The sequence below is a fragment of the Pyrus communis genome, chromosome 8 (genome assembly GCF_041283825.1).
Source record: "Pyrus communis isolate YQ-2024b chromosome 8, ASM4128382v1, whole genome shotgun sequence".
Taxonomy (NCBI): Eukaryota; Viridiplantae; Streptophyta; class Magnoliopsida; order Rosales; family Rosaceae; genus Pyrus; species Pyrus communis.
The window spans coordinates 5,589,864-5,614,952 of NC_142572.1; the positions used below are offsets into that span (position 1 = coordinate 5,589,864).

Here is a 25,089-nt window from a genome sequence, read left to right on the forward strand (position 1 = left end):
CTCCTGTCGTGCCAAGTAAAATAAACAATATAAAATTAACAATAAAATTATTTCTTATTTATCCCTCTTTCAACGAAAAACCAATTGTAGCATGTAGGGTTTTGTCATTTGCTTATAGAGAAAAATATTCATTAGAAATAGTAAAAAAGTATATACAACATACATATTAAACGTGTCTTTTAGAACAACTCAAGAGACTACAATGATGTAAAAACATCACAATTCACAACCCTACAATTACAAACACATCAAAAATAAAATACGATTCTTCAAATATGGAGGAACCTTAGTCCTAAACCCTAGTCATGAGGACTAAAACATTGCAAGCCCGAAAACTATCATAGAGGCTCCACGAGAAAAAGACCATATAAATCTTGGATTATTTTGCAATCGTTGGCAAATAAGCCGTGCTATGTGTCCCCTCCAACAAACCACAAACATCACCACTTCAGATCTGAACAACAATCGCCACTCTAGAATTCAAGATAGAACAAATCACGACCATGACCACAACTAGAAAAGCTCTTATCGATCAAGCGAGAGAGCCACAACCACGAACTGAATACTCTCTTCACAAAACAAGAGAACGACTAGAACTAGAAACAAAGAGAAAATAAAAAAGAAAGATCAAGAAGAATTGCTGCCGACCCCAAAATCAAAATGAGATTCTTTTTCTTACTTTTCTGTACCCGTAAAAGCCTTTTGTAGAGTAATACTCCAATTAATTGTGCTCCAGTACAAGAATTGTAAATGGGGTGCAGCATCTAATCTAATTTATTAATAAAATTATCTCCTTCCTATAAAATAAAGAGAACGATTTCAAAGCATCTTCTTCACCATATTATTCCGGGGGGAAATTTTGTTGTGAATGCGTTGGCGGCAGTGGGATATTCCTCCGAGCTCGGATCCTTCTTTTTGGCTTAATATTTTGCCTAGTGAAGTCGAAGCGGTGTGGTTTTGGGAATTTCACTAATCTCAGCTGTTTTAGGAGCTTTTCGTTGTAATCTTTTACTTTCGTTTAAGGAAATTAAAAATTTAAGAGATAACATATAAGAAATTCATGGCCATTACCTTTTATTCTCAAGAGTAATAAATAGGGTACTTTAGATATTGGTCCTAACAAATCATGATTTTTAAATATAAACCTACATATAATTAAACATTAAACAAAAATCCAAAAAATCAAATAAACTGTCACATAAGAATATAAGTAACCTACTATTACAAATTATTTACAATATTTGCCCCAACCCTTTTATGATGTTTCTCACACTTGAATTTTAGCTTCAATCAAGGGCCTTAAAATCTGATTAATCTTCCTGATGTTTTATTTATTTATTTTTTAAATTTATACAACAATCTAGTGCATTACCTTAAATCACGACTACATTATTATTCAAGGTAAATTATTCTCCTTATATAATACTAAAACGTTTCTACTAATTTACCTACATAAATAATATTGCCCTATAGTAGGTACTTTACCTAAAGTACATACACAAAATATTCTCATATTTCTTTTGGCAATTTACCTATGATATATGCAATTTATCTATGATATATGCAAATAATATTCTCATACTTTGTTTGTATTTTACCTATAATGCAAGTAGGTAAATTAAAAGAAAGTAGGTAAATTATGGAAGTAGGTAAATTATGCACGTGATGCCAATATACCTACATTTTTTATGTGAACCAAATACTCTAGACTGTATATGTAAATAATTTACCTATAGTTGGTTCTTTTCTTGAACCAACAAATCCGTAAATGTTTGCCAATTCAAAATTGATTATCATATTGATATTAACGGATCCAAACCAACAAATCCCCACATTTATATGTAAAATATTATTTTTGTAAAATCATTTATTCCCCTTTACAATTTGCATAGAATTAATTGTGTACATTAAATATTTAAATAAGGGTGTTTTAGGTATTGAAACAAATTTAAATAGGTAAGGTCAAACATAATTAATGAATTTGCTTATATGGAGTCTAGTCAATGAGTTTTATTTGAGAAAAAACATATGCAGATTTTATATGAAGATAATTGAATTTTAGAAGTTAAAATCATATTTTCAGTCATAAATATGTTGTGTTGACTTCTGAATCTTACACTTTTACTACTAAGAAAACTGAAGAGAAAAAGGCATAGTAAAATATAATATTTTGGTAGGCTTTATGCCTAAAAGACTAGAGATTTTTTATAGGCTTTATATAGTAACCACACATTATCATATAAATGGTTAAATACTTTTGTCAAAATTAACAATTTAAAAGATCAATTTTCCACCATTTATATGATATCATGTGATGTATCATCGCGTTCTGAACACAGTGAAAGACTAGAGATTTTTTAAAGGCTTTATATAGTAACCACACGTCACCATATAAATGGTTAAATACTTTTGTCAAAATTAACAATTTAAAAGATCAAATTTTCCACTGTTTATATAATATCATAAGAAGAATTCCTATCTTAAAATATTTGTGAAGATTTTCACCATAAGAAGAATTCAAATTCCGACATTAATTATTTTGCTTAATAGAAACGAGTACAATTTGTTCTTTATTTTTGGATAGACCTATCCACACACCGCTTTGTACCTTCCACCCACCTCTTAATTTCCTGCTGTCGAATCGAATAAGTTGAAGTTAATCAAACAATGAAAATTAATAACACGTCTTGAAAGGTAAAAAGAAGTATGAATAGCACTACCTTTTTTTTTACTTGTAGTTCATCTCCGTCACATCCAAATTGCATTAGGATGTAAGAAAATAAGCAGATAACTGTGCTGCAAAATCCAAATTAACAGACCAGTAAAACTTCAAACCTACAAGAAGAGGTAAATGTGGATATATAGAATATGTTACAAGCATCTGTTACCAATAGAATGAGAGAAAGAACCCTGAGCTTGTTCGAAGACTACATATCTTATTTCACTTGCTTCCTTTATAAATACAACATTGCTTTACACCAGAGCTACATTATGGTGGAACCAAAAACAAAAGGATAGCTAATAAGTTGCCTGTATTAATTAGAAAATATCACAGGAGATCTGCTGTTGAGGGCACTCGTGGCGGAGAAAGGGTCGGAAGTTCAATGTGGACGGCAAGCTCCCCTACCCGAATGCATTTGATGGCATGCATCGTTACGCCTCACAGCACTCTTTTCGTTTTCCTACTTGCATCTATATGTTTCACCTGTAAAAGAAACAATGAAGAAAAAAAATGAGACTGCCTGTGTGTGAATGTAAAGATGAACTCTATCTCAAACAAATTGGCATTCACACATTGCTTTGTGATATATCATTTCAGAGCTTAGAAGCTTGAGAAATTTTAGTAAGCATATGAGACCAGAAGACCGATTCCATTTGTAGGTACGTCTCAAAGCTCTTAACTGCTAAGGCAAGATGCAGGTTCAAAATTGTTTGTTTGAACAAAGAACCCAACAAACTGTTTATTTCAGTCGTAGTCTCATTGTGGATATTGGTGAATCGTTCAAGAATTTTTACCCAGTTTGAGATAGCCGCCTCCAATTCATTATTTGGTGAGACTGAGGATGTCTCTGCAAGTACGAACTTGTTCCAATGCTATTGTCTTCACTCCCAAACTGCTCTGCGTAGCTAGAACTTGAAGGAGACCAAACTGGAACTACACCTCCATCCCTCTCTCGCCTAGTGCTACTGGAAGATTCTGCAGTCGAATCTTCAACAGCGTGTTGCATCCCTATTGCAGCATTGGGTGGTGGAAGAGCATTGTTATGAGTAGTCTGAAAAACCCCTTGGTTTAACATGTCTCTTCTTGGTTCCTGATTCACAATTAAATCTGTAGGCACTTCTGCTCTGGTTTCTTCTGTTAAATTTTGAAGTTCCAAAGAAGTTTCTTCCTCTTCAGCTCTAGCCAAAGAAGTAGTAATGCTTGGGACCATCTGATCCTCATACCTTCGAGTGCCAGGAGGGTTGTTCCTCGCTGGTTCATTATTTTCCTCCATTTGTATGTCTTGAGGAAAGGCAATTGGCACTGTTTCAGAGGAGTCTCCAAGCCCTTCTTCAGTCCCATTTTCAACAGCAGCTCTTGAAGCAGCTTCGTGCAGCCACATCTCTGATAAAGCTTCTTGCAACCGGGTTTTTGCCGCATCTATTCCTACAATAGGGAGAGGGTAATTCGATCCTAATTCAATTCCAGCTGCTTGGAGTACAGATTCTGGTGCATTCCATGGGTGGTGTATCCATTCAGTTGGTAGCCTAGCAAGTTCAGGAAGCCACTTCCGCACATATTCTCCATTTGGATCAAACTTGTAACCCTCAAACTGTAGAAATCAAACAAATACAAGAATTTTCAGTACACAAACTTGATCAAATAAGAGTGGCAATATTGCATAAATCCTCTCAGAACAACAGGAGCAAGTCAATTTATATCAGTGAATGCTTCATACCAAGATATTGGTTAAGTGAACAAACAATAGTTAAACAAAAATTTTCAGTACTAGATTTTTGCAGTTTTCATGTATGATGGTATGGTAGTGATGTGTGAAAACAACTCTGTGATTCCTCTTTTCTAATAGTTTATAGAGAGCAGGATGTCAAATTCCATAAAAAGAAAAAAGAAAAAAAAAATATGTATTGATACTGTAGAGTATAGATTTCAAAGGAATCCAACTATTTTGAAAGCACTATTCGATAGAAGTGGTCCCTGAGATTGTCCACTATCAATCATTTTGGTCCTTCCTTGAAAAATCACCGTTAAATTGAGGGCCTTTTTTGTCAATCAACCCCACCAAAGAACTGGTGGTTTCTTCAATTTAATGGACATTTTTCACAGAATGACCAAAACGATTGATGGTGGACAATTTAAGTACCACTCCTATTGATTTTATTTTGAAAGCACTATGCCACTACCCATATAAACCTAGTAGTCACTACTGAGGTGGACTCTTTCAGGCTTTTCCTTTCATCATGTGAGAGTGGAACAAGGCAAAACTATTTCCCCGAAACTTTGAAAAAATGCAGTCTTATGAACAGTCATGAGCACTGACAAACAACTGCACTAGAATTTCTATTCATTGCTGATGACCCTAGATGAAGACACTTAAAAAAAGCAATAACTGCAAAACATGAATAAAAACGCATCGAAAATTTTTTCCATCTTTGAAATTTAGAACAGGGTGCATGTTCGTTCAGAAGCACATGCTCAATATAATTCAAGATAATCAAGCTCAATATCCGTACCTGGGGATTATCTATGCGGTCAAATTCACGGCCATCAGGGATAGTACCAGATATATACTGCCAGCCAAGAGCATCACTTTCAAGGTCAGCATCTAAAAGGGTATCCCAGAAATACTTCATTCCCCACCTCCATGGAAGTTGCAGAACCTTTACGAAGAAACTAGAAACTACTACTCGTATTCGATCATGCAGCCAGCCAGTAGCCCACAACTCTCTCATGCCAGCATCCACCAATGGATAGCCAGTTCTACCTTGTCTCCATGCCTTAAAGTAGTTCTGATTTACAACCCAGGGGAAGAACTTTAGGTGCCCAAGAAGAGGTCTTTCATGACTGTAAGGATGATTGAAACTAATGTATCTTGAATATTCCCGAAGACCAATAGACTTCAGAAACAAGTTTACGCTCTCTTCACCAGCCTTGTTGCCTTCATTGGCCCAAAGAACCTGCTTCATGCGAGCAAGATGAAATGCTTTTCTCACACTCACCTCCCCAAAATGCAAATGGGGAGAAAGTAATGATGTTGTAGCACCATCAGCCTTTCTGCGGTTATAAGAGTAATCAAGTAAGGGTCCATTTATAAATGTGGTCAGAGCCTTATCAGCATTACTCCACCCAGGTGACCATGCTCGAGCAAGAAGTGCATTACTTCCCTTCTCAGATTCATCTTCAAAAACCAATGTATCAGAAGGGCACCTTGATACATCACCTGAAAAGTTCATGAATGTCTGAATGTTAACCTAACACATGAACTGAAAGGTGGTTATGAACTTGTGAAAGTAGAACTGGAAATACTTGTATAAAAAGTACGCATACTGAAGGAATCAGGAAACCTATAACACACAAAAAGCAAAAACAAAGGAAAGGAAAATAATCGCAACTTAATCCGTCAATGAACCCTGCATGTTCACCAGTAACATGGACATGACTCATGACAACTACTCCACCAATATCATGAGGCTTATAGAGGAAGCGACACAACTCCAGCATCAAAAGGGTTTATCATCTTAACTTAGGTGGAATACTCACACAGGGAGAACTTGAAGTGCTTAAAACATCTGCTATTTCCCACACATGAAGTGTACTGTGTGACACTGTCAACATTTTTCTGTTGATAGTCACCAAGTAGTTCTTATTACTACTAAATCCATGGGTAAAAAATAGGAACCAGAAGAACCTTCTTCCATCCATGTTTTCGATTCTCTTCAGTTTGACTCATTTGGGAAAGAAAATCAGAACATTAAATGACCAACCACACCAATGAAAAATGTGGATCAGCCCTTCAATAATTTGAAGGAAAATAACAAAGACGGAACATGAGATCAAATAAAAGGCTAGCTGTATGCTGAATAAAGTTGAGGTTCAAGAAGAATATGAATGCATTCAAACCTGAAATAATTCTCTTAGGGGGGAGAAGTGGCGCATCCGGGTCATATGGCATGCTAAGACATCTTCCCCAAAAGGCATCAAAGGTTGTGAACGGGCGATCATGGACATCATTAACATCCCATGGTTCGTAGAGCAAATCCGCATTAAAGGAGCGCACAGCTATACCTTGAGCAGTCAGAACCTCCTTCGCCCGGTGATCCCTAACCAGTGATATAGGATCTGAAACACAAAGATAGCACTAAGCATCAAATTGCCATGTAAAATCGAATACACGAGTTCATCAACTGGATAACAGAACAGAAAAATCCTTAGATAGAATAGACAAAATTCAACTAGGCTTTGTACCAAAACAAAATCCAATTAGGCCAAATGAACAGATCATAAATAAAGCAGCACCCAGTCCTGATAACAAAGGGACCACTATACTACCAACAATCAAATAACATTTATCCCCCAATCAAGAAACCCCAATACTGTCAGCAGCTAAATGAACAGTAAATCGTCCAAAATTAGGAACATGGTAGGTATACTTAACAGACACCTCCACCAAATCAATCAAAGCACCAACCTTTGATGTTGCAAACAGAACAAATTCAATTTCTTTCAGCCAAAACCAGAGATTTAGCACACCAAACCAACAAATTCATTGAAAAATCACATACCCGAAAGAAAAATATGAATTCAAAAGCCTACAGAAATCATACAAACAAAACCAATAGATTGAGAAGCATAATTAATTAAGAAAATTGGTTTTACCATATAAGTGGTTGAAGAAAAGCTGAGTGGCACCAGTGGAAACAACAACTTCAAGGAGAGAAGAAACACTGTCATTGGATCTTTTGGTGATGAGAGAAGTGCCAAGATTTTTCAGGGAGGAATCAAGATGAGCCAAGCTGTGTTTTAGCCACCATCTCGAAACCCTTCCAGGATAAAAAGGGCCTTCCTCCTCAGGAGCCCAGATGAAGACACAAACCACACCTCCTGCTCTCACTGCAGCTGCCAAAGCTGGGTTATCTTCAACCCTCAGATCTCTCCTGAACCAAACCACACTGCAACCACCACCTGACATCTCCAAAATTATATTTTTCACCAACAAACAAAACCCAGCAAACCAATATTTTTCTATCTCAAACACATATTATACCATATGGACATATCATCCTTCTCTTCTCTTCTCTCTCTCTCTCTCTCTCTCTCTAGGAGCACACAACAGGGGGTTGCAACTCAATCTGATCTTTTTGCTATATTTCTCTTACTTTTGAATATTATGAGGATGGGATTTACGACCCATCAACAACAAAAAGGTTGATTTCTTTTTTTTAGGAGTGAAAGATATGATTTTCTTCTACGTATATTTTATTTTTCTTTGCTTATTTCATTTTTTTCCAATATTTTGGGTGAAAGTCTGTCCCATGCAGATGGGTCCTAGTCTTTTTTTAGGCCAGTTGCCAGGAGAAGGCTTTTCAGAGAGAGAGAAGTCGGCTGGGAGCCCAGAGTGAGTGAAGAGGATTGGTTAACGCCAATCGGTATACGACAAATTGATAGGCAAACTTCGGCCACAAGTTTTATTTTCTAGATTTTTATATTTCTCTTATCTTATTGTGCAACAAAAACAAATCTCATCCAAGTTCCAAGCTCTAGTTCCTTCTCAAATCCTGTGTCTTTGACAGGGTGGAAATTGTTGCCACTTTTCTCGGAACTATTGGTTATAACTCTGTGTTTTGGAGCCACTACTTTTGCAACTTGGCATCAAAATTCTTATTGCCACTTGCATGACTATATTTGGCATAAAAGCTTGAAGTGTTTTTAAGGGCATAGAAGTAGCACTTCTAAGTTCCAAGTGCTTTTTTTGTTGATGCACTTCTATTTATTTTTTTATGAATCACTTCTTACCATTTTTTGAGAAGTACTTGAATTTTTAAACAAAAATATAATGTGTTTATAATAAAAACAATCATAGCAAAAACAACATATTTTGTTTTCTAGAAAATGAGTCTTTGTTAAGTGAAGAGTTAGATAAAAAGTTGTGTTTGTAAATCGATCACCATGAGCTTATTACACCATATTATTCAAGCATTGATATTATCTTCAACTTAACAAGCCAAGATGGCTCAAGCTCATTAGTCCTTATTGACTGAATAAAAGAGAAAAAGAAAGATCACCGAACTTTGACCACTGTATAATTTATCTCAAAAAACCTCGATATTAATAGCAACAAACCATCTATTGATCTATATTATATTTTCTTGAGGTACTTTCTCAATGTGAGGCAAGTCTATCCACATCTTTGGCTTGTATCAAGTTACACAACCTCAACAAGTTGTATATATACAAAGGCGAAGCCAAGAATCAAAATACATGGGGTGCGCCTTTTTATGTTTCCATCTAGGATAGAGTGAAATTTAGGTCTTAGAAGATGAGGTTAGAGAGCGAAAGAAAACAACTATGCTATTAATGTGGTATCTCGTGCTAATAGTATAATATTTTCTGCAAATTTTTTTACATAATTTTGTATCATTAATATAAAACATTATTGTGGCAGCTATCCGTGTCTTGAAAATCTTTGTTGTGGAATAGATCCATGCAAGCCAATACATGGCTATGTTTCTCTTATTATTTTCATCAAATGTCTCTGTAGGTATAATATGAGATTGCATGGTTTTTTTTCTTCAATTGCAAGCTATATTCTACGGTAATTTACATTAAAGAGATGGAGAGAGTTTGAACTCAAGATACAGTGGGTTGAAGGAGAAAGTCTAACTACTAAGAGAATCCACCACTTGCACATATGTGTTCTAGATACAACAATATATCTACACCAGAGGTGAAAGAATAAATTGATTGCAAATTCTCCTTACTATAACTGTCGTACAAAGTCACTTACAAATATGTGTTAAATTAATATATGTTTCGGTCATTTAAGCACCACAAAAACCTATGAGATTAATGATTGACAAATCACTAATTCAAGAAAAATCTCTTTGCTTAATATTTAATCACTATAATTGTCACTTCACTTTGAAACTCATTGGGTGCCAATTATTGTCACAGCCTTCTTTAAACAGAAAAGGCAGTTTTATTTTGCTTGCAACTGAATCTAATTCCAATTACAATATACAAATATATTTTGCTTAGTTGGGGGATTTGTTGCTATAATTAAACATGTTATCTCATTGTCTCAACTTGGAATTGCATTGGCAGCTTGGATTTTGGGAAGGGACATGTAGCATGGGAGAGATAGGCATTGCTGAATGCTGACTCCTATGCATTTGGCATTTTTCTATATTTTGGCTTCCACCTCTTGATAAAGCTTCCTTGGTGCTCAGATTCCATTCATGGGTCACTGTTGAAAGTGAATTATGATGTGGCCTTCTCTGTATCTCTAGTCTGCTGCCTAAACAAGTTCCTTTTTTTTTTTCAAAGGGAAACGCTAAAACTACTTTCTCAAAATGGAATTTTCTGTAAAAATTTTGTCAACTTACGTTTTTAGCGCAATATTTTATAATGTTGACATGAAAATTGTACCAAAAATATAAGGTGACGGAGCGTACATAAAAAACCTCACTTTTGAGAGGATCTCGTTAGCATTTCTCTTTTCTAAACTGCCTCATTAATTTACAACATTAAATTTCTTATTTCTTAAAAAAATATCTTGAATGGAAATTTTATTTTCTATAAATGTTCTCTTTTCTGAACCACTTTTTTTTATGAGAAAATAATAAATAGATATTCCATGATAATATAAAACAAGATAGAGGTCATTTAAGCCATAAGTCCAGTCCAGTACCAATCGCTGGATTCAGAGAACCAATCCAATCCAAGAGTTATTCCAACCTATCTCTTTGGAATAGTGCTCGCTATAGTTATTCTCCATATTACCATAGACAAATTTTATCGAGTAATGCTACATTTACTGCATATTTGTATCATCATCTGTATTATTTTTTTGAAATAGTGCTCGTTATAGTTCTTTAAATATAGCCTCTTACAACTCATATTCATTAGACAAAAACCCACCTATATATAAAGTTATAAACATCCAACAAAAAACCCATAAATAAAATAAATTGTCACATAGGAAAATAAGGGATTTGGATCCTCTCTGGATCCCCTCACTGGGGATCTCGAGGATCATCATGTGGTTACAATTAAATGCTTTTTATATTTTTAAAAGCAAAGTAGCCTTGTTTTACGTGAAAAGCATTTAATTGTGGCCGCACGATCTTTGATGAACGGTCCTTGTGCATTGATCCCCAAGATCCCTAGAACGGTCCTTGTGCATTGATCCCCGAGATCCCCAGTGAGAGGATCCGAAGAGGATCCAAATCCGAAAATTTATGCCACAACATTCTACAACTATTCTCACACTCATAGCCAACCATTATTTTGACTTGACTGATTATAGTTTTAATGACAATTTAAGAAATTGAGCCATTTAGTGTTCCACACAGAGAATTTGGGGTAATTTGGCGGGGAATTTAGTTTTTGTCTCGTGCAGGATGATTTTTGTGGCTTCAGATGCCCTAAATGTGAAAACGAATTGTAAAGACCCGCGACATCATAGAGAGTATCGCTTCTCCCAACTCAGTTGCCATAATAGTGTAATAGGGGAGATGGATGATGAGATTTTAGAGTACATGGAGTAAAGATAAAAATAAGTATTGAGTAATTTGGTTGAGGTGTAGTAAAACAACAAAAACACTTTTAAAAGTGGGGTATAATGAACCAGTTGCATTACATTATAGTTATTCTCCGTCCTACTTATAAGTAAGAAGTTTCAAATTCAATTCTAATAAATGACAATTTATACCAAATTATAGTTGACTTATTATGTGTAATCCGGTGTATCAACTCCAATGTTATGTATAATATAAATTAAGTTAGTATATGTTAACCCTTGCGTGTGAAAAAAAAAAAAAACAAAAACCTAAATTCAATTTATTATAATCTCTATGCATAACGCAATGCCGCCTAATCCGTTTGAATGTCAGCATGTCATATTCTAAACAAAGCATTATATCTATTGAAAATTTTCAACCATTTAGCAGCCATAAAATGTGATGGTGGTGACTGGTTAATATATACGAGAGTTTCAATCTCACAAACGAAGTATTTTGCATATGCTTATAAGTAATTGAGCTATTTTTCATATTATTAATTAGTTTTATAATAGAATCTCAATTTTCTTTATAGTATCAGAGCATATTGTCTCATGTATGAAGCTGAATAGCTACACATGCTCAACGTCAACCGATTTGTGTTTTCAGCATGTTAGGAGTGTCAATCCTATATTCAAGAAAAGAAAAAACATTGCATGTGTTTATAAGTAATTAAATTACTTTACATATTATCAATTAGTTTTATATGAAACCTCAACTTTATTTAATATGCAATATAACATTGAGATGAATGAGGATTATCTTCAGTTCCTCATTATGAGGATTCTGGGGATTTTCCAATTACGTCCGTTCATTGTACATCGTGCGGTTAGAAATCATTGTAACTTTTTTTATTTTAAAATTGAATAAAAATAGTACCTGACAAAAGATGACTACACAATATACGATGAACACATGTGATTGGAGAATTTTCGGAATCCTCACAAAGAGGATCAAATAAAAGCAGTTCCACCGTGGTAAAGGCCCCCCCAGGCTATTCACTATTTAATCCATCCAGTGAACATTAACTATCCTTAATGAACAGTAATTGTCTTTTGCATCTCCACCCCAACACGAAGTAGCCCTGACAATAGGCAATAAAATATTAGTATTTATTATTTATTTACAAAATAATTTAATTTGTAATTTTGGATAAGATTTTTAATCGTTCTCGCTGCGCCACGTGTCATTATCCGAAAAGACAATTATTGGTGATGGATTTCAATAAGATTTTTATCCAATGCCATCGTGCCACATGTCATTACCTTTTCAGAATTGTTGATAATAGATTTCCGATAAAAATTTTAACCAATCACATTGCCTGTCACAATCTGTTTACAATCTTTAAGGATAGATTTCAATTAGATTCTTAATGAATGACGGCATGCCACGTGGCATTATCTACAACCTAATCATTTCTAAATCCTCCATATAATCCACCATTCATCCTCAGAAATCTCACACCAATTTTCTGAAGATCTCTATCATTATTCATAGTTTCTGTGTCCTTCTTCACCAAAATCAAAATCTGTATTATTATTCATAGTTTCTGCTTCCTTCTTACAATGTCTTCTTCTTCAAGGATGATGTGGGAAATCGATCAATAAGAGGAAGAATTGTTTAACCAATCAGAAGGAATGTTCAATCTCCAGGTGGCCCAAAACAAAAGGGAAGAGGATAAGGAGTGTAAAATGAGAGATAACGAAGTAAGAATAGGCAGAGTCTCACATTCCCATCGAGTCATCCAAGTTGTGGGTCAGATCTGTAGGCCCAGCCGTTCCGGAAACCTTGATAGAAGCAGGCAATGACGAGGTATAGAACTCTTGAACGATTATTTTATCTGTAATAGTACATTTCCTGATACATACTTTAGACGTCATTTTAGAATGGAACGGCATTTGTTCAACAAAATCATGATTGTTGTTTGCAACCATGATTCTTATTTTGTGCAAAAGAATGATGCTTTTGGTGCCATGGGTCTCCTTCATGAGCAAAAAATTATTGCTGCCTTGCGAATGCTTGCATATGGAGCATCTGTAGACCAAGTGGATGAGATAGCGAGGAGGGGGGAAATCAACCATTCTTGAGTCCCTGATGAGGTTTTGCAGAGCAATCGAATGTCTCTACATTGCAGAGTACATCTGGAAACCTACTGATATGGACTTGCAAAGGCTTCAGAAGAAGGGCAAGATGCGAGGTTTTCCTGGGATGATTGAAAGTATCGACTGTATGCACTGGACCTGGAAAAACTGTCCAAGTGCGTAGCAAGGCGCTTATGGGGACAAAAAATGAGCAAAAAGTATCACTTTGGAGGCAGTGACATCTTTTGATACATGGATTTGGCATACATTTTTCGAGGTTCCGAGAGCTCAAAATAACCTCAATGTCCTTGCCAATCCGCAGTGTTCAACTATGTCCTGCAAGGAAAGGCACCAAAAGTCACGTGCTGGGTAAACGGCCATAAATACAACGGGCCATACTACCTAGCAAACAACATTTACCCAAGGTGATCATCGTTTGTCAAAACAGTGTCACGTTCATGAAGTGCAAAGGAAAAACACTTTGCAAGCTGTCAAGAGGGGTGCAAGAAGGATGTGGAGCGTTGTTTTAGTATCCTCCAAGCTCGATGGGCGATTGTCAAGGGTGCTGCCAGAATGTTTGATGTAGAGTCGCTTCGATCCATCATGATGACGTGCATCATTCTTCATAACATAATTGTGGAAGATGAGTATGATTATGATGTCGTCGATGAATATGAGCCAGACACGATGAACAATTTCATAACACAAATATATTGTGCTCATGATGCCACCGAAGAACCCATGCAACACAAGCCATTAGAAAAGGATGGACGTTACAATGAAGGGCTCATTCAACGATATACTGCACTTCAATGGCCATATATGCATAATGCCTGGCAAATTGACTTGATAGAGCAACGGTGGGATTTGAAACAAGCTTAAGATACTTAAGTTCATTTAGTGTGTTTGTTTTTATTTGGTGTATGTATTTAATTTTATTTGGTGTGTTTTTTTTTAGTTCATTTAGTGAGTTTTTTATTATTTGGTATGTTTATGTAATTTTATTTGGTGTGTTTATGCCATTTGAATAAAGATTCTCTTAGTATAAATAAATTACCAAATTAAATCAATTTACTCTCACTTTAAATAAAGTATTAAATTCAATAAATTGGAAACAACATAAAATACTTTATTCAATAAATAATAAATTACAACCCAAAGTGATTGGAAAATTATGGGCTCCAATTACAAAAAGTACTTTATTCATCATCACTTAACCAATTTGTGGTGCTATGATGATCTTCTCTTGTCGTGCTAGGACCATCTCCTCTTGCTTTTGCTTCTCTTGCACGCCTCCTTCACACCACATCCACTTTCTCCGACTTCCAAAAATATTTAGAATTTGAAGACTTCCCTTCTAAAGGCGTGTTCATAATGTCACGATCTCGTTGAACCATTTTTTCTTCTCTAACTTGTTCCCTTTCTTGCCTAAGTAGCTCTCTTTCTCTCTCATTAATTTGAAATGCTCTCTCAACAGCTGCAACTTTTGCCTTCTCTCTAGCCTTATCAGCCTCAAATTTCGTCATTTCCTGCACCAAAGTCAATTCACCTTGGCAAGCAAGTTCTTCCATATACTTTGCATAATCATTCTTGGAAGCACTCCCTTTTCTCTTTGAAGCCTTCATACATTGAGGCCTAATTGGATAACAGGTCAACCCTGACGCTTGTTCAGGGGGCGCGTTTTGGGCACTTCTTTTGCGTCATCTTCATGAACATGCGAGCTGTGATTGGGTGTAGAGTGTAGAGGGGTGTTGTTTATGAAAACTTCTGGACCGACAGACACAACTTTGAATTTAGGACAATCTTTGACAATATTCCAACACTCCCACCGGTTGAATGATTTGTTTTTGCTTTTGGTTTTGGCATTATATCAAGCTTGTACTTGAAATTCCTACACAATGCGAGAGAAGAAATAATTATAATGAAAGTAGGTAACAAATAAATATTGCAAACAAATAATTATAATCAAAGTAGCTAACAAATAAAACAAATAAATAATACAAAGAAATAATTATAATCAAAGTAGCTAACAAATAAATAATACAAACAAATAATTATAATCAAAGTAGCTAACAAATAAATAATACAAACAAATAATTATAATGTAAATTTGGGTATAGTACAAACAAATAAATAATATATTGTTACCTAATCCGCTAAATTTTCCCCACTTCGAAGATTACTACTAGCTTGTGCTAAGGCGTCTCTCCACATACTAAACGATTGACTAAGTAATTTTCAATGACTGGACATTGATTCCTTGGTTCTTTTCCCACCAATTTTGTCAAGAAAATTGGTATGAATATAAGACTCCACATTTCTCGCAACTGCATCTCATTCCCCGTAAGAGGATCATAAGTAACTTCAACCCAGTTACTACACAACGCAACATCTTCAATAAACGTCCAATTCGTACCTGCATCGGTAGTCATTTTGTTGGAAAAAATAGGATTGAAACTTTTGAGAGAAAGATAGGAATGTGGTTGAAAGTAGTTGAGAAAATATGAAATTGTAGTGTAAGGTAGAAGATAATGAGAAGCTATTTATAGAAAAGTAAAATCAATTTTTTTTTTTTTTTTTTTTTTGTATTTTTATTAATTTTTTACATTTTTTTTAATTTTATTCACCTAATTAATCTTTGCCGTTGGATTAAAAAAAAATTGAATGACAACACTCCAGATTATGCCACGTGGCACATCGGTAAGATTTCTGATTTTTAAACTGTTTTTTTTTTTAATTTATAAAGGTGAATAACGTAGACTGTTGATCTCAGATCCAATAGTTGAAATTAAATAAGGTTTTCAAATTATTATTACCGTTGGAAATCTAACAGTATAAAACAAATAATCGTTGAGATCCAACGGATGTCGAGGCGCAACGTGGCCTCCAACGGTCACTGACGAAAGCCTGCGCATCCGGGCTCTAGTGGCTGACGCAAAACAGAAGCAAAACATGGCTGACGTCGGGCTGGTAACTCTCGACGGGCCTCTCCCTCGCGCCTACACGGGCTCGCTCGCCAGCACACGCTGGACTTCATCACTCGGGCTCTTTGGCCCTATTCCTACGCCTGTCCCTCAGGCTGGAGCACACGGTGGAAGGGCTCTAAGGTATGAGGATCCAAGAGAACATTTTTCACTATTGATATGACGGGTCATAGTTTTTCAAATGTCATATCCAAATTAAAGAAGGCAAACTCCCCAAGTGCTAATTTATTTGCAGGTCTCTGGTGCACATTCATCCTGAGGCATAAGCCTAGTCTCCCATCCCTTCTGGTTTGAACAGTATGTACAGACCTAGCTTTGTTGAGTAAGTCTAAGATTAATACTCGGAAGAAAGATAATCTATATACTAGAGAAGGACACTTGTAGAGAAAAATCTCGGTCCGTTAATATGAAAGTCTAATCCTACTAGTATTGTCATAAATACATGCATAGGTTGTTATATCTCTTTCTTCGTGTGATTGTCAAACAATCACGTAAGACATGAATGCGATAGGTTCACTGCATTGGATTTCTCTCCATGCATATTCATTCCAATTTCCAATAATCCCATCAAGTTTATAGAAACCAACATTTTTTTTCTAATGAATCTAGCAATCTAGCATATGGGGAACTCCAAAACCATGCTGCTGCAAGCACGAGTATTTGGTCTAATACTGAACCACTTGAATGGCGTATCAACAAACCTTGGTTTTCCAAAGTATATATCCCTAGCTTGTATATATATCGTTTCTGTACGTAGCCAAAAATATTTATTCATGAACTAATTCTTGGCACCCTCTCATAACTTCACAAATACTTGTATCTCTTATTAATTTAAGAAACTGAACTTAAAAAATGAAGGTCAAGATTCTATATCAATTTGTATATGAAACCGAAATAATTACCTTTCAGAAAATTAATTAGAATGATAGTCGTTGTAGTAATGGAACCACATATAGGCTGGAAGTGACCGCGGATCCCACCAAACCCCATAAAAACCCTAAACTACGAATCATGAGCAGAAACTTGAACACAAGTCCTAATTGAGTGGCTAATGCCAATCATCACAATTTGATTAGGGGACAGATTGCTAATTAAAGCAGTAATTATCTAAGATATTATAGACAAAAAATAAAAAGTTGAGTGATCAATAATTGAGAGCCAGATACCTGAACCAAGGAGGAGGCGGTGCTGCTTAATTAAGTACACAGCAATCTGCATCCAATACACTCTCAATCCGTGTGGAAAGACGAAAGAGGAACACAAAAGTTGGACAAGGTCAATTTTGTGCCAAACTTGGTGCACATGTCATGTGGTACAGTGGTAGTGGTCAGTTCTGTTTTTGTTTGTACAAATTAATGACATGATAGTCATGTTTTCAAGGTCCCTTGATCTCCAACCTCTACCAACCAAGCTTCCAAGTATCAACGGTGCATCTTGGCTGGTGAATTCTACCCTTACACAATGAATTTGGACGAAGGAAAATAAAGGAAAGGGAAAGAAAAACGGTTTAGATTGGTTTGGTTGAGATGTAGGTCAAATTAAAAAAGGTTGATTTTTAGGGTTTTGTGAGTTGTTTGGAATAGCGTATGAGAGTGAATAACTAAAAGCACTTCTAACCTCCATTTGACAAAATCATTTTGAATCATATAAGCATTTGCTGGAGGATCACATGTCATATGTTTTTTCAAGAAGCACTTGAATTACGAATAAAAATTCAAGACACTTCTAGCAAAACATTTGTGCAAAATTGCTTCATAGAGAAACAGTCACAAACGAGCTCAATTACATAGATAAGGTGTATCTACACTCGAGCAAGGAAGATATAGCCACTCTGGTTAAGAGTATTCACTTTTAGTCTCATCTGCACCAAAGTCTTGTGTTTGTATCAAGCAAAAGAAAATATAGCTCAAGAAGTAATTAGGCAAATACTGATTTAACGAAATCCATAATCGCTCTCAAACATCTATGTTAGGTTTGAGGTCAATAATAACGTTTTCCTTCTCCATACGTATGCAATGATGTGGGACGTTTGATTAGTGTGTGTCTAAGAATTATATGAAGATTTTATCTATAATATTTGAAGGGTGATGTTATTTACACATTCATTTTTATTTGTTACAAAATTTTCTTAATTTTCAGCTGTCGAATCAAATTAATTGAAAAAAAAAATCAATTAACAAAAATATGAGAAATAAAAAGAAATATATGAATTTACACTGCCTATTTAAACTTTGAAAAATATCCTCAAACACAAATACCTTCTGATTTGATATTTCCAATAACAATTGTTGGTGAAAGGTCATCAGACTCATTGTCTCACTTGCGTCTGGACCACATCTCCTCTCTCGGGAATTAGAGTTCTTTCTCGATCCTCTTTGTAAGAATTTTGCAAATTCTTAAATTGTGTTCATTCATTGTATATCGTGCATGCCAATTTTTAACAAATACTATTCATATTTAATTTTAAATAAAATTATTTAAAATAATTTTTAATTACACGGTATACGATAAACGAACATAATTTGAAGATACCCGAGATTCTCACAAAAATCATCCGAAAAAAATCCTCATTCCTTCCCCTCTTGGAACCTGCAAATTCTTTTGGGTTGGAAGGTTAGGTGCCCTAACGACTGAACATATACGAGCTACATACAATTACAAGCTAGAAATGTCTACATCCAACGCAACACTTTTTGCTGGCTAATCAAAAAGTCTTATTCCTTTCTTTTCTAATTTATTACCCATTCAAGTCTTATTCTTTATTTGTGACCTAGAATTTAGTACATGGTTTTGTGTTGCAAGTATTGGTGCTTAACATTTAAACCCATTGACCAGTGTTCTAGTAATATTTTTGGAACACCGCTTGGTTAATTTAATGATGAGAAGAAATTCATCTTCAAAAAATGCTTAGTAACCGATTTATAGGACTTTGTCTTATGATCGTGTTGATTCGTGCTTATGATCATGAGTCTTGATATTGTAAATCAATTAAAATAAAAATTGTTTAGCAATCAATTATAATAAATATATAGAAAGCTCTAATATTTTTACCAACTATGACCATATGTTTTTACAATGATCAATCGATCTCATACCTTATTGATTTTTGTCAAGACGATCTTTATATAATGATTTATAATATGGATTGTTCCAATTATTAACACAACATCTTGTGAATTGATTACAAAGTGGTATAAGGAGGAACTCCTCCTCGTCATTTCAGGAGCAAAATGCTATTCATATTTTTGTTCACTTTGTTGAAAGATATTTCAATTCAAATCTCCCTCCCAGATAAAACAATTTAACTAGAATTTAGTGGAAGTTTAAAGATAATTAGTAATACCATTTTTATGGTGTGGATAATGCTAAGGAGACCAAATTTGTAGACTAAATTTATAAACTAAATGATGTATTGTCAATAGGAAATGAGCACATTTATCAATACTTAAACAATAAATCAATCGTCAACTTCCATGTAATTTAGTCTCTCTAGCATTACTCTAAATATATTGAGTTTGAACTTGTTAAAAAGTCATTCTGCATTCTTTCATAGTGTTTTCTTTCTCCTAGATTTTTCATGAGATAGAATTGCAGGTTGACTATTTTAGAGTGCTTAGTCATGAATAGCCAAGAAAAAAAAAACAACACCTCAATATTTTGTCTAGACTCAAACTCATTATTGTCATCATTGAGCACTACTGTACAATGATATTCTTTTTCATTTTTAAGTTGGAGCTCTTAAGTTTAACTCTCATAAATGACGAGTTCAATACTAAATTATTATGTCTACATCATAAAAATCATCTAAAATGAACAACAAAGACTTGATCGAACAAAGACTGTTATTAATTACTTATTTTGACATATCGAGTATAGTTCAAAATTTTATCATATATCAAATTGTCGCATAAATGATCAAATTTAAATTTTAATATTTGACGTTCGACATCTCCTCTATAATAGTGTGCTTCTCCATTTACGGCCGAGTTCAAATCCTCACCTCGTTTAGACCCAAAACAAAAAGGGGCTTTCGAAGTACGATTCAAGGGCCCAAAAATGTTGAACTAAGCAAAGGCATCTTGTTTTGTTCACTCACGCTTTCCACTTTTTACAGTGTCCATGGCCATTGGCCACAATCAAATGCGCTTTGCCACCATAGCTATTCACTCGATTTCTCCAAGCTTTTGAATTCTAACACCCCGAACCCCCTCTTCTCTCTCTCTCTCTCTCTCTCTCTCCATATTTTCACCCTGCTGCTTCCGCAATATAGGTGCAGCAAACCTGGTTAGTATTTACTCATACTTTAATTTACTCTCTCAGAAATTTATGTTTTGATTTCTCACATTTTGTCCCTTTATTTCTACTTATTTTACTTTACAGTTTATTGGGTTTTCGTTTTTCTCTTCGTTTTGTCTTTCAGGAATTCATAGGAACTTCTGCAAGTGTGAGATCAAGTGTACCAAATTCATGGAGTGCATGGTCCAAGGAATTATAGAAACACAGGTGAGTTTTTTACTTACTTTTGGGGGTTGAATTGGACTATATTTTGGTATACAATTTCTGCATTTGCAAATTTGCTCTTAGATGAGAAAAAAAATTGGATCTTTTGCTTGGTGGTCACTTTTTGGTGGATGTACACTAGCCAAGGTTACCAAATGCTTCATTTGAGGTCAATGTGTTAGAATCATAGTAATTTGTGCCTTATGGGTGTTTGACATTCTATTCCCGAGTTAAATTGACGACTTGGTAACAGCGATACATGGACTAAAAATAATCATTATGGAGCTTCGAGTTCTCCCAAAATGACAAACAGTTTGTACAATTTGGTCGCAATGGTACAAGTGTGGCTTTTGCGCAGCCTAGAAGTGAGTTCACATTTGCCAAGTTATCAATCTAATGAAGGGTGAGACAGACAAATGGACAACAAGCATAAAGTGATACAATTTCAAAACCTTATACTGCAATGTGAGAAAATTAAAACCTTGTTGGCTTATTTTAAAATTCGCAATATATACGGACGTGTAAAATGTAGTTATCCCAAAAAGAATTTATGTTATGGTCATTTGATTTAGTAGTTTTTTTCCCCTTGCATGCACAAATTATTCGCGTTTATTGGATATATTTTGTTTTATAGTTGTAATTGAAATAACTAGAAGAATCCCTTTCCCCCCTTTCTGTGGGAAGTGTTTGGAGCGGCATCTAAAATATGGTTTGCATTTTGCAGCATGTTGAGGCCCTTTTCAGGGCCTTTGTGGTGTTAGCAAGAAAAAATTGAGGGTCCTATGCCTTAAAAGTGGCCCAAACCTTGGTAATTGATTTCTTTCCTCTTTTAATTTCGATCCGAGTGGTTAGGATACTATGTCTAAACACATTTACTACACAATTAAGCCACGTTCATTACAGTTCTTTTGCCTTTCGTGAGCTCATTTTAAGATATGTTGAAAGCCTCCCCTGGTGTCAGACTCAGTGGTGGGCATTATTAAGAAATTTTTCCCAGATGTCTGTTGTCCTTTTTTATCTGTTACTTTTCCAATGTGAGATGCATGGGACTGTTAGATGAAATTTTCTAGAGTTTCCTATTTCTTTGAAGTCTTTAGGACTGACAACAATCGTATACAGTATCTTTCATTTATTGACTACGACTTCTCACACAATCATGTTAATTTTTCATTATTTTTTGTTAGTATGGTCTGGTTCAGTAGATATCCGATGAATAGCACATAAAGAGGTTATTTTGTAGGTTGTCACTAGTTATGATCTTCCTTTCTATAGAGGCTGTAGCATCAGAGGTTCAATTATATGCGATATTGAACAAACTGAACCAACATGGTATGACCCTTCCCTGTCATATTCATTGACATGTATGAGTTTGTGTTTTACCTTCATACTTTTGCATATTTGCCTAATTCTAGATTCTGCAGTAGTATAAGGCAGATAGGGGGTGCAATGAGAGGTGCAGGTGCTGAGCAACTTTCAGTGCTAGTAAGATCTGTGGTTGAAAGCAAAACAAGAAAGAATGTGCTTCGCTTTTTTTATGCACTTGGATACAATTTGGACCATGAGCTGCTAAGGGTGGGATTTTCCTTCCATTTCCAGAAGGGCACGCAGATCAGTGTGACCATGTCATCAGTTAATAAGATGCTACAACTGGAAACTATACTGATGTTGAAGTAACAGCTCCTGCTACATCTGAAAACTATACTGATGTTGTTGCTGCAGTATCATCTTTTTGTGAATATCTTGCATCGTAAGTTTCCTTTTTCTATCAAGAAGCATTAATTCCTTGTATGTCTCATGGCTAGGGGTCCCAATTGTCTACGCTTGAAAACCAAACAGAATGGTCCATTTGTGTCTGGTTTATCTATAGGCTGGACAACCTCTACCTTCTCTTATTCATAAATAAGAGTTGGTTGGTTGGTTGATCAGCAGTCATAACGGCCCAAGCGATCCAAATTGACTATTTCTTGCACAATGGTTGATCATATTATAAGTGATGAGACTACATGAGAGTGCATATTATTTGCATAAACCTGATAATTGTTGGTCCTTAACCATGATTAGGCAAACTTATTTTAAGGTTTATGATGCACATGATGAAAATTTGTTTACTTGACTCGTACACCTGGAATTGATTTCTCAGGCTCCTGCATTTGTCAAGTATTTCAACTGGGGTTGTTCCTACTGCTGCTGCGGCTGCTGCATCTCTTTATCAGATGGTGGGGGTAAGACCTTATAAGTAGAGGTTGTATATTGCTTTGATTTTAGTATCTCATGTCTTGTCAAACTTTGTATTAACTCCCAAGTAGTTTCTCTTTCGGATTACTAAACCTTCAGATAGTTATGGTCAATGGCAATCATAGGTCTTTTGTTTTAGTAATTAGGCATCTGTTGAGTACTGAATAAAACATGTAGCATTGGCTAGATAGAGGACCAAAGGATAGACTGACTAAGTTAGCTCTAGGTCATTAGGAGGTTTGGTGGTGAGTGAGCAGGCACTGGTGGTAATTACTAAGTACTAATTACCCTAGTTTGTGGGGAGGGTTTGGCTAAATCACTTAATAATTTGTTAATGGTTGTGGGTCGTTCGTCGTTCTATATGCAGATCTGAACGGTTGAGATGGACCTTTGGTCCAATATAATTAGAAAGGAGTGTTTAAGAAAAGCATATGGCTTTAAGGTTATGTAACTAGTAAGATTTATGTTTTTGTGTCTTCTCTTATCTTTCGGTCAATCAAGGGCCTGTGGCCATCAAGGTTTCCAGAATAAATACAAGGTATACTGGAGAGAAGGGGTCGGGAATAGAACCTCGAGTGTAGAAGTAAATGCTTAAAACTACTTTGTCAAGAGCGATTACGTTGGTGCATTGCTTTTTATTCTTTTTTCCTTTACTAGGTGAGTAGTATCCCAGATTGAGTTCCAATAATTCCTACAATAAAGGACGTAAAACACGTTGGTTATTGCTAGGGAGATCAAATTTTTTATACCAAAGTTGCAAACCAAATGATGTGGTTGTAGATGTTGAATTTTTAATTAAGTGTAGATTAATGTACTTGTTTCTTATTGACGACATATTATTTGATTTAAAATTTTAGTCTCCCTAGCAGATTTACAGACCATACGCTGATCAGAGCAATGAATAAGTGCCGTGTACTATTAACAAACAGAATTTTCCACGCTGTTCCATAATACGGGATGCTTCAGATATTTTAACTATTATATCTTTATTTAAAAATACAAAAATTAAGCAGAATATCGCCATTGAATTTTAGGAAACAAAGAGCCATCCTTTCCATGCTTTATTTAGACCAAAAATGTTATTTGTCATGATTGCCATGACGTAGCAAACGTCTTTAACATGATTACGATGACATCAGAAACTTGGAGTGGTGTACAACCATGGGATAGGTTAGGTGGTGCCGAAGTTTATTTCTTTCAGTTGGGAAAAATGGTTGGAGGAAGAAACCTAATCAACCTTACATTTCTATGTTGCTTTGACAATCATGAGTCCATGAACGACTTAAATATAATTAATATATGACAGCCTTCAACCAAAAGAAAAAAGCTATAAATAACCGGGTTGCTTCTACTATGAATGTTTTTCACTTATATGCAACGATATATGGTGTTTAAAGTCAATGATACATTGCTATGGGGGAGGGAGATTTCAATGAACAAGTTCACCACCAGCCCATCACTATCTCTAGCCACTAATACAAGGTCATGTATAAGACTGTCTCCACATGGCCTTGTACTAATGGCTTAGGACACCACAAAGACAGTTGTGAAAAGTTAAAACGCATGTGACCTTAGATATTGCTATGTGCTTAGACACACTGGCACCTTCCGGGGACATTAATACAAGGCCATCTATAAGGCTCTCTCTAAATGTACAAGCTAATGGCTTAGAACACCACAAAGGCAGTTGTGAGAAGTTAAAACACATGTCAGTGTGTGATTTATTCTTGATTGGCTTTTAGGAAAAAAACATCAAATTTATCAAATATGTGATTGCTTAAGCCAAAACTAGCAGATTTGTCAAATATCTAACCATGCAAGGTAAATTTGACACAAATCTATCGAAACCTAGGGAGAAGATAAAACCTTGCATAAGACTAGGAAGCAAGCACTATTCACATGAATACGAAGGAAAAGGAGGAGGACAGGAGTTTCTAGAATCCCTCTTGTTGATAAAAAATAAATAAATTAGACCTCGTCAGCTAGTGATTGTCTTAAGAAAGTGAGAAATG

The 25,089-nt window shown here is 35.3% G+C and overlaps 1 protein-coding gene and 1 pseudogene across 3 annotated transcripts; one reads left to right on the plus strand and one right to left on the minus strand.

Moving 5' to 3' along the window:
• Nucleotides 1–2,822: 2,822 nt before the first annotated feature.
• LOC137717724 (cryptochrome-1) lies at nt 2,823–8,185 on the minus strand. 2 transcript variants are annotated; one of them, XM_068457181.2, is made up of 5 exons: nt 7,376–8,185; nt 6,620–6,838; nt 5,233–5,939; nt 3,517–4,313; nt 2,823–3,205 (listed from the first exon to the last, which is right to left on the minus strand). In XM_068457181.2, exons 1-5 carry the CDS (start codon nt 7,686–7,688, stop codon nt 3,202–3,204), a joined length of 2,040 nt encoding a protein of 679 aa, XP_068313282.2. In that variant the 5' UTR covers nt 7,689–8,185; the 3' UTR covers nt 2,823–3,201. The 2 variants fall into 2 exon arrangements, with proteins under 2 accessions (XP_068313282.2, XP_068313283.2); XM_068457182.2 differs by lacking the exon at nt 2,823–3,205 and having other exon boundaries at nt 3,438–4,313; nt 7,376–8,069.
• Nucleotides 8,186–20,348: 12,163 nt separating this feature from the next.
• On the plus strand, nt 20,349–23,222 carry LOC137716710 (mediator of RNA polymerase II transcription subunit 18-like; annotated as a pseudogene). The gene is made up of 6 exons (XR_015965690.1): nt 20,349–20,626; nt 20,763–20,845; nt 21,567–21,650; nt 22,115–22,171; nt 22,264–22,589; nt 22,983–23,222. The product of XR_015965690.1 is annotated as a mediator of RNA polymerase II transcription subunit 18-like (transcript).
• Nucleotides 23,223–25,089: the final 1,867 nt, after the last annotated feature.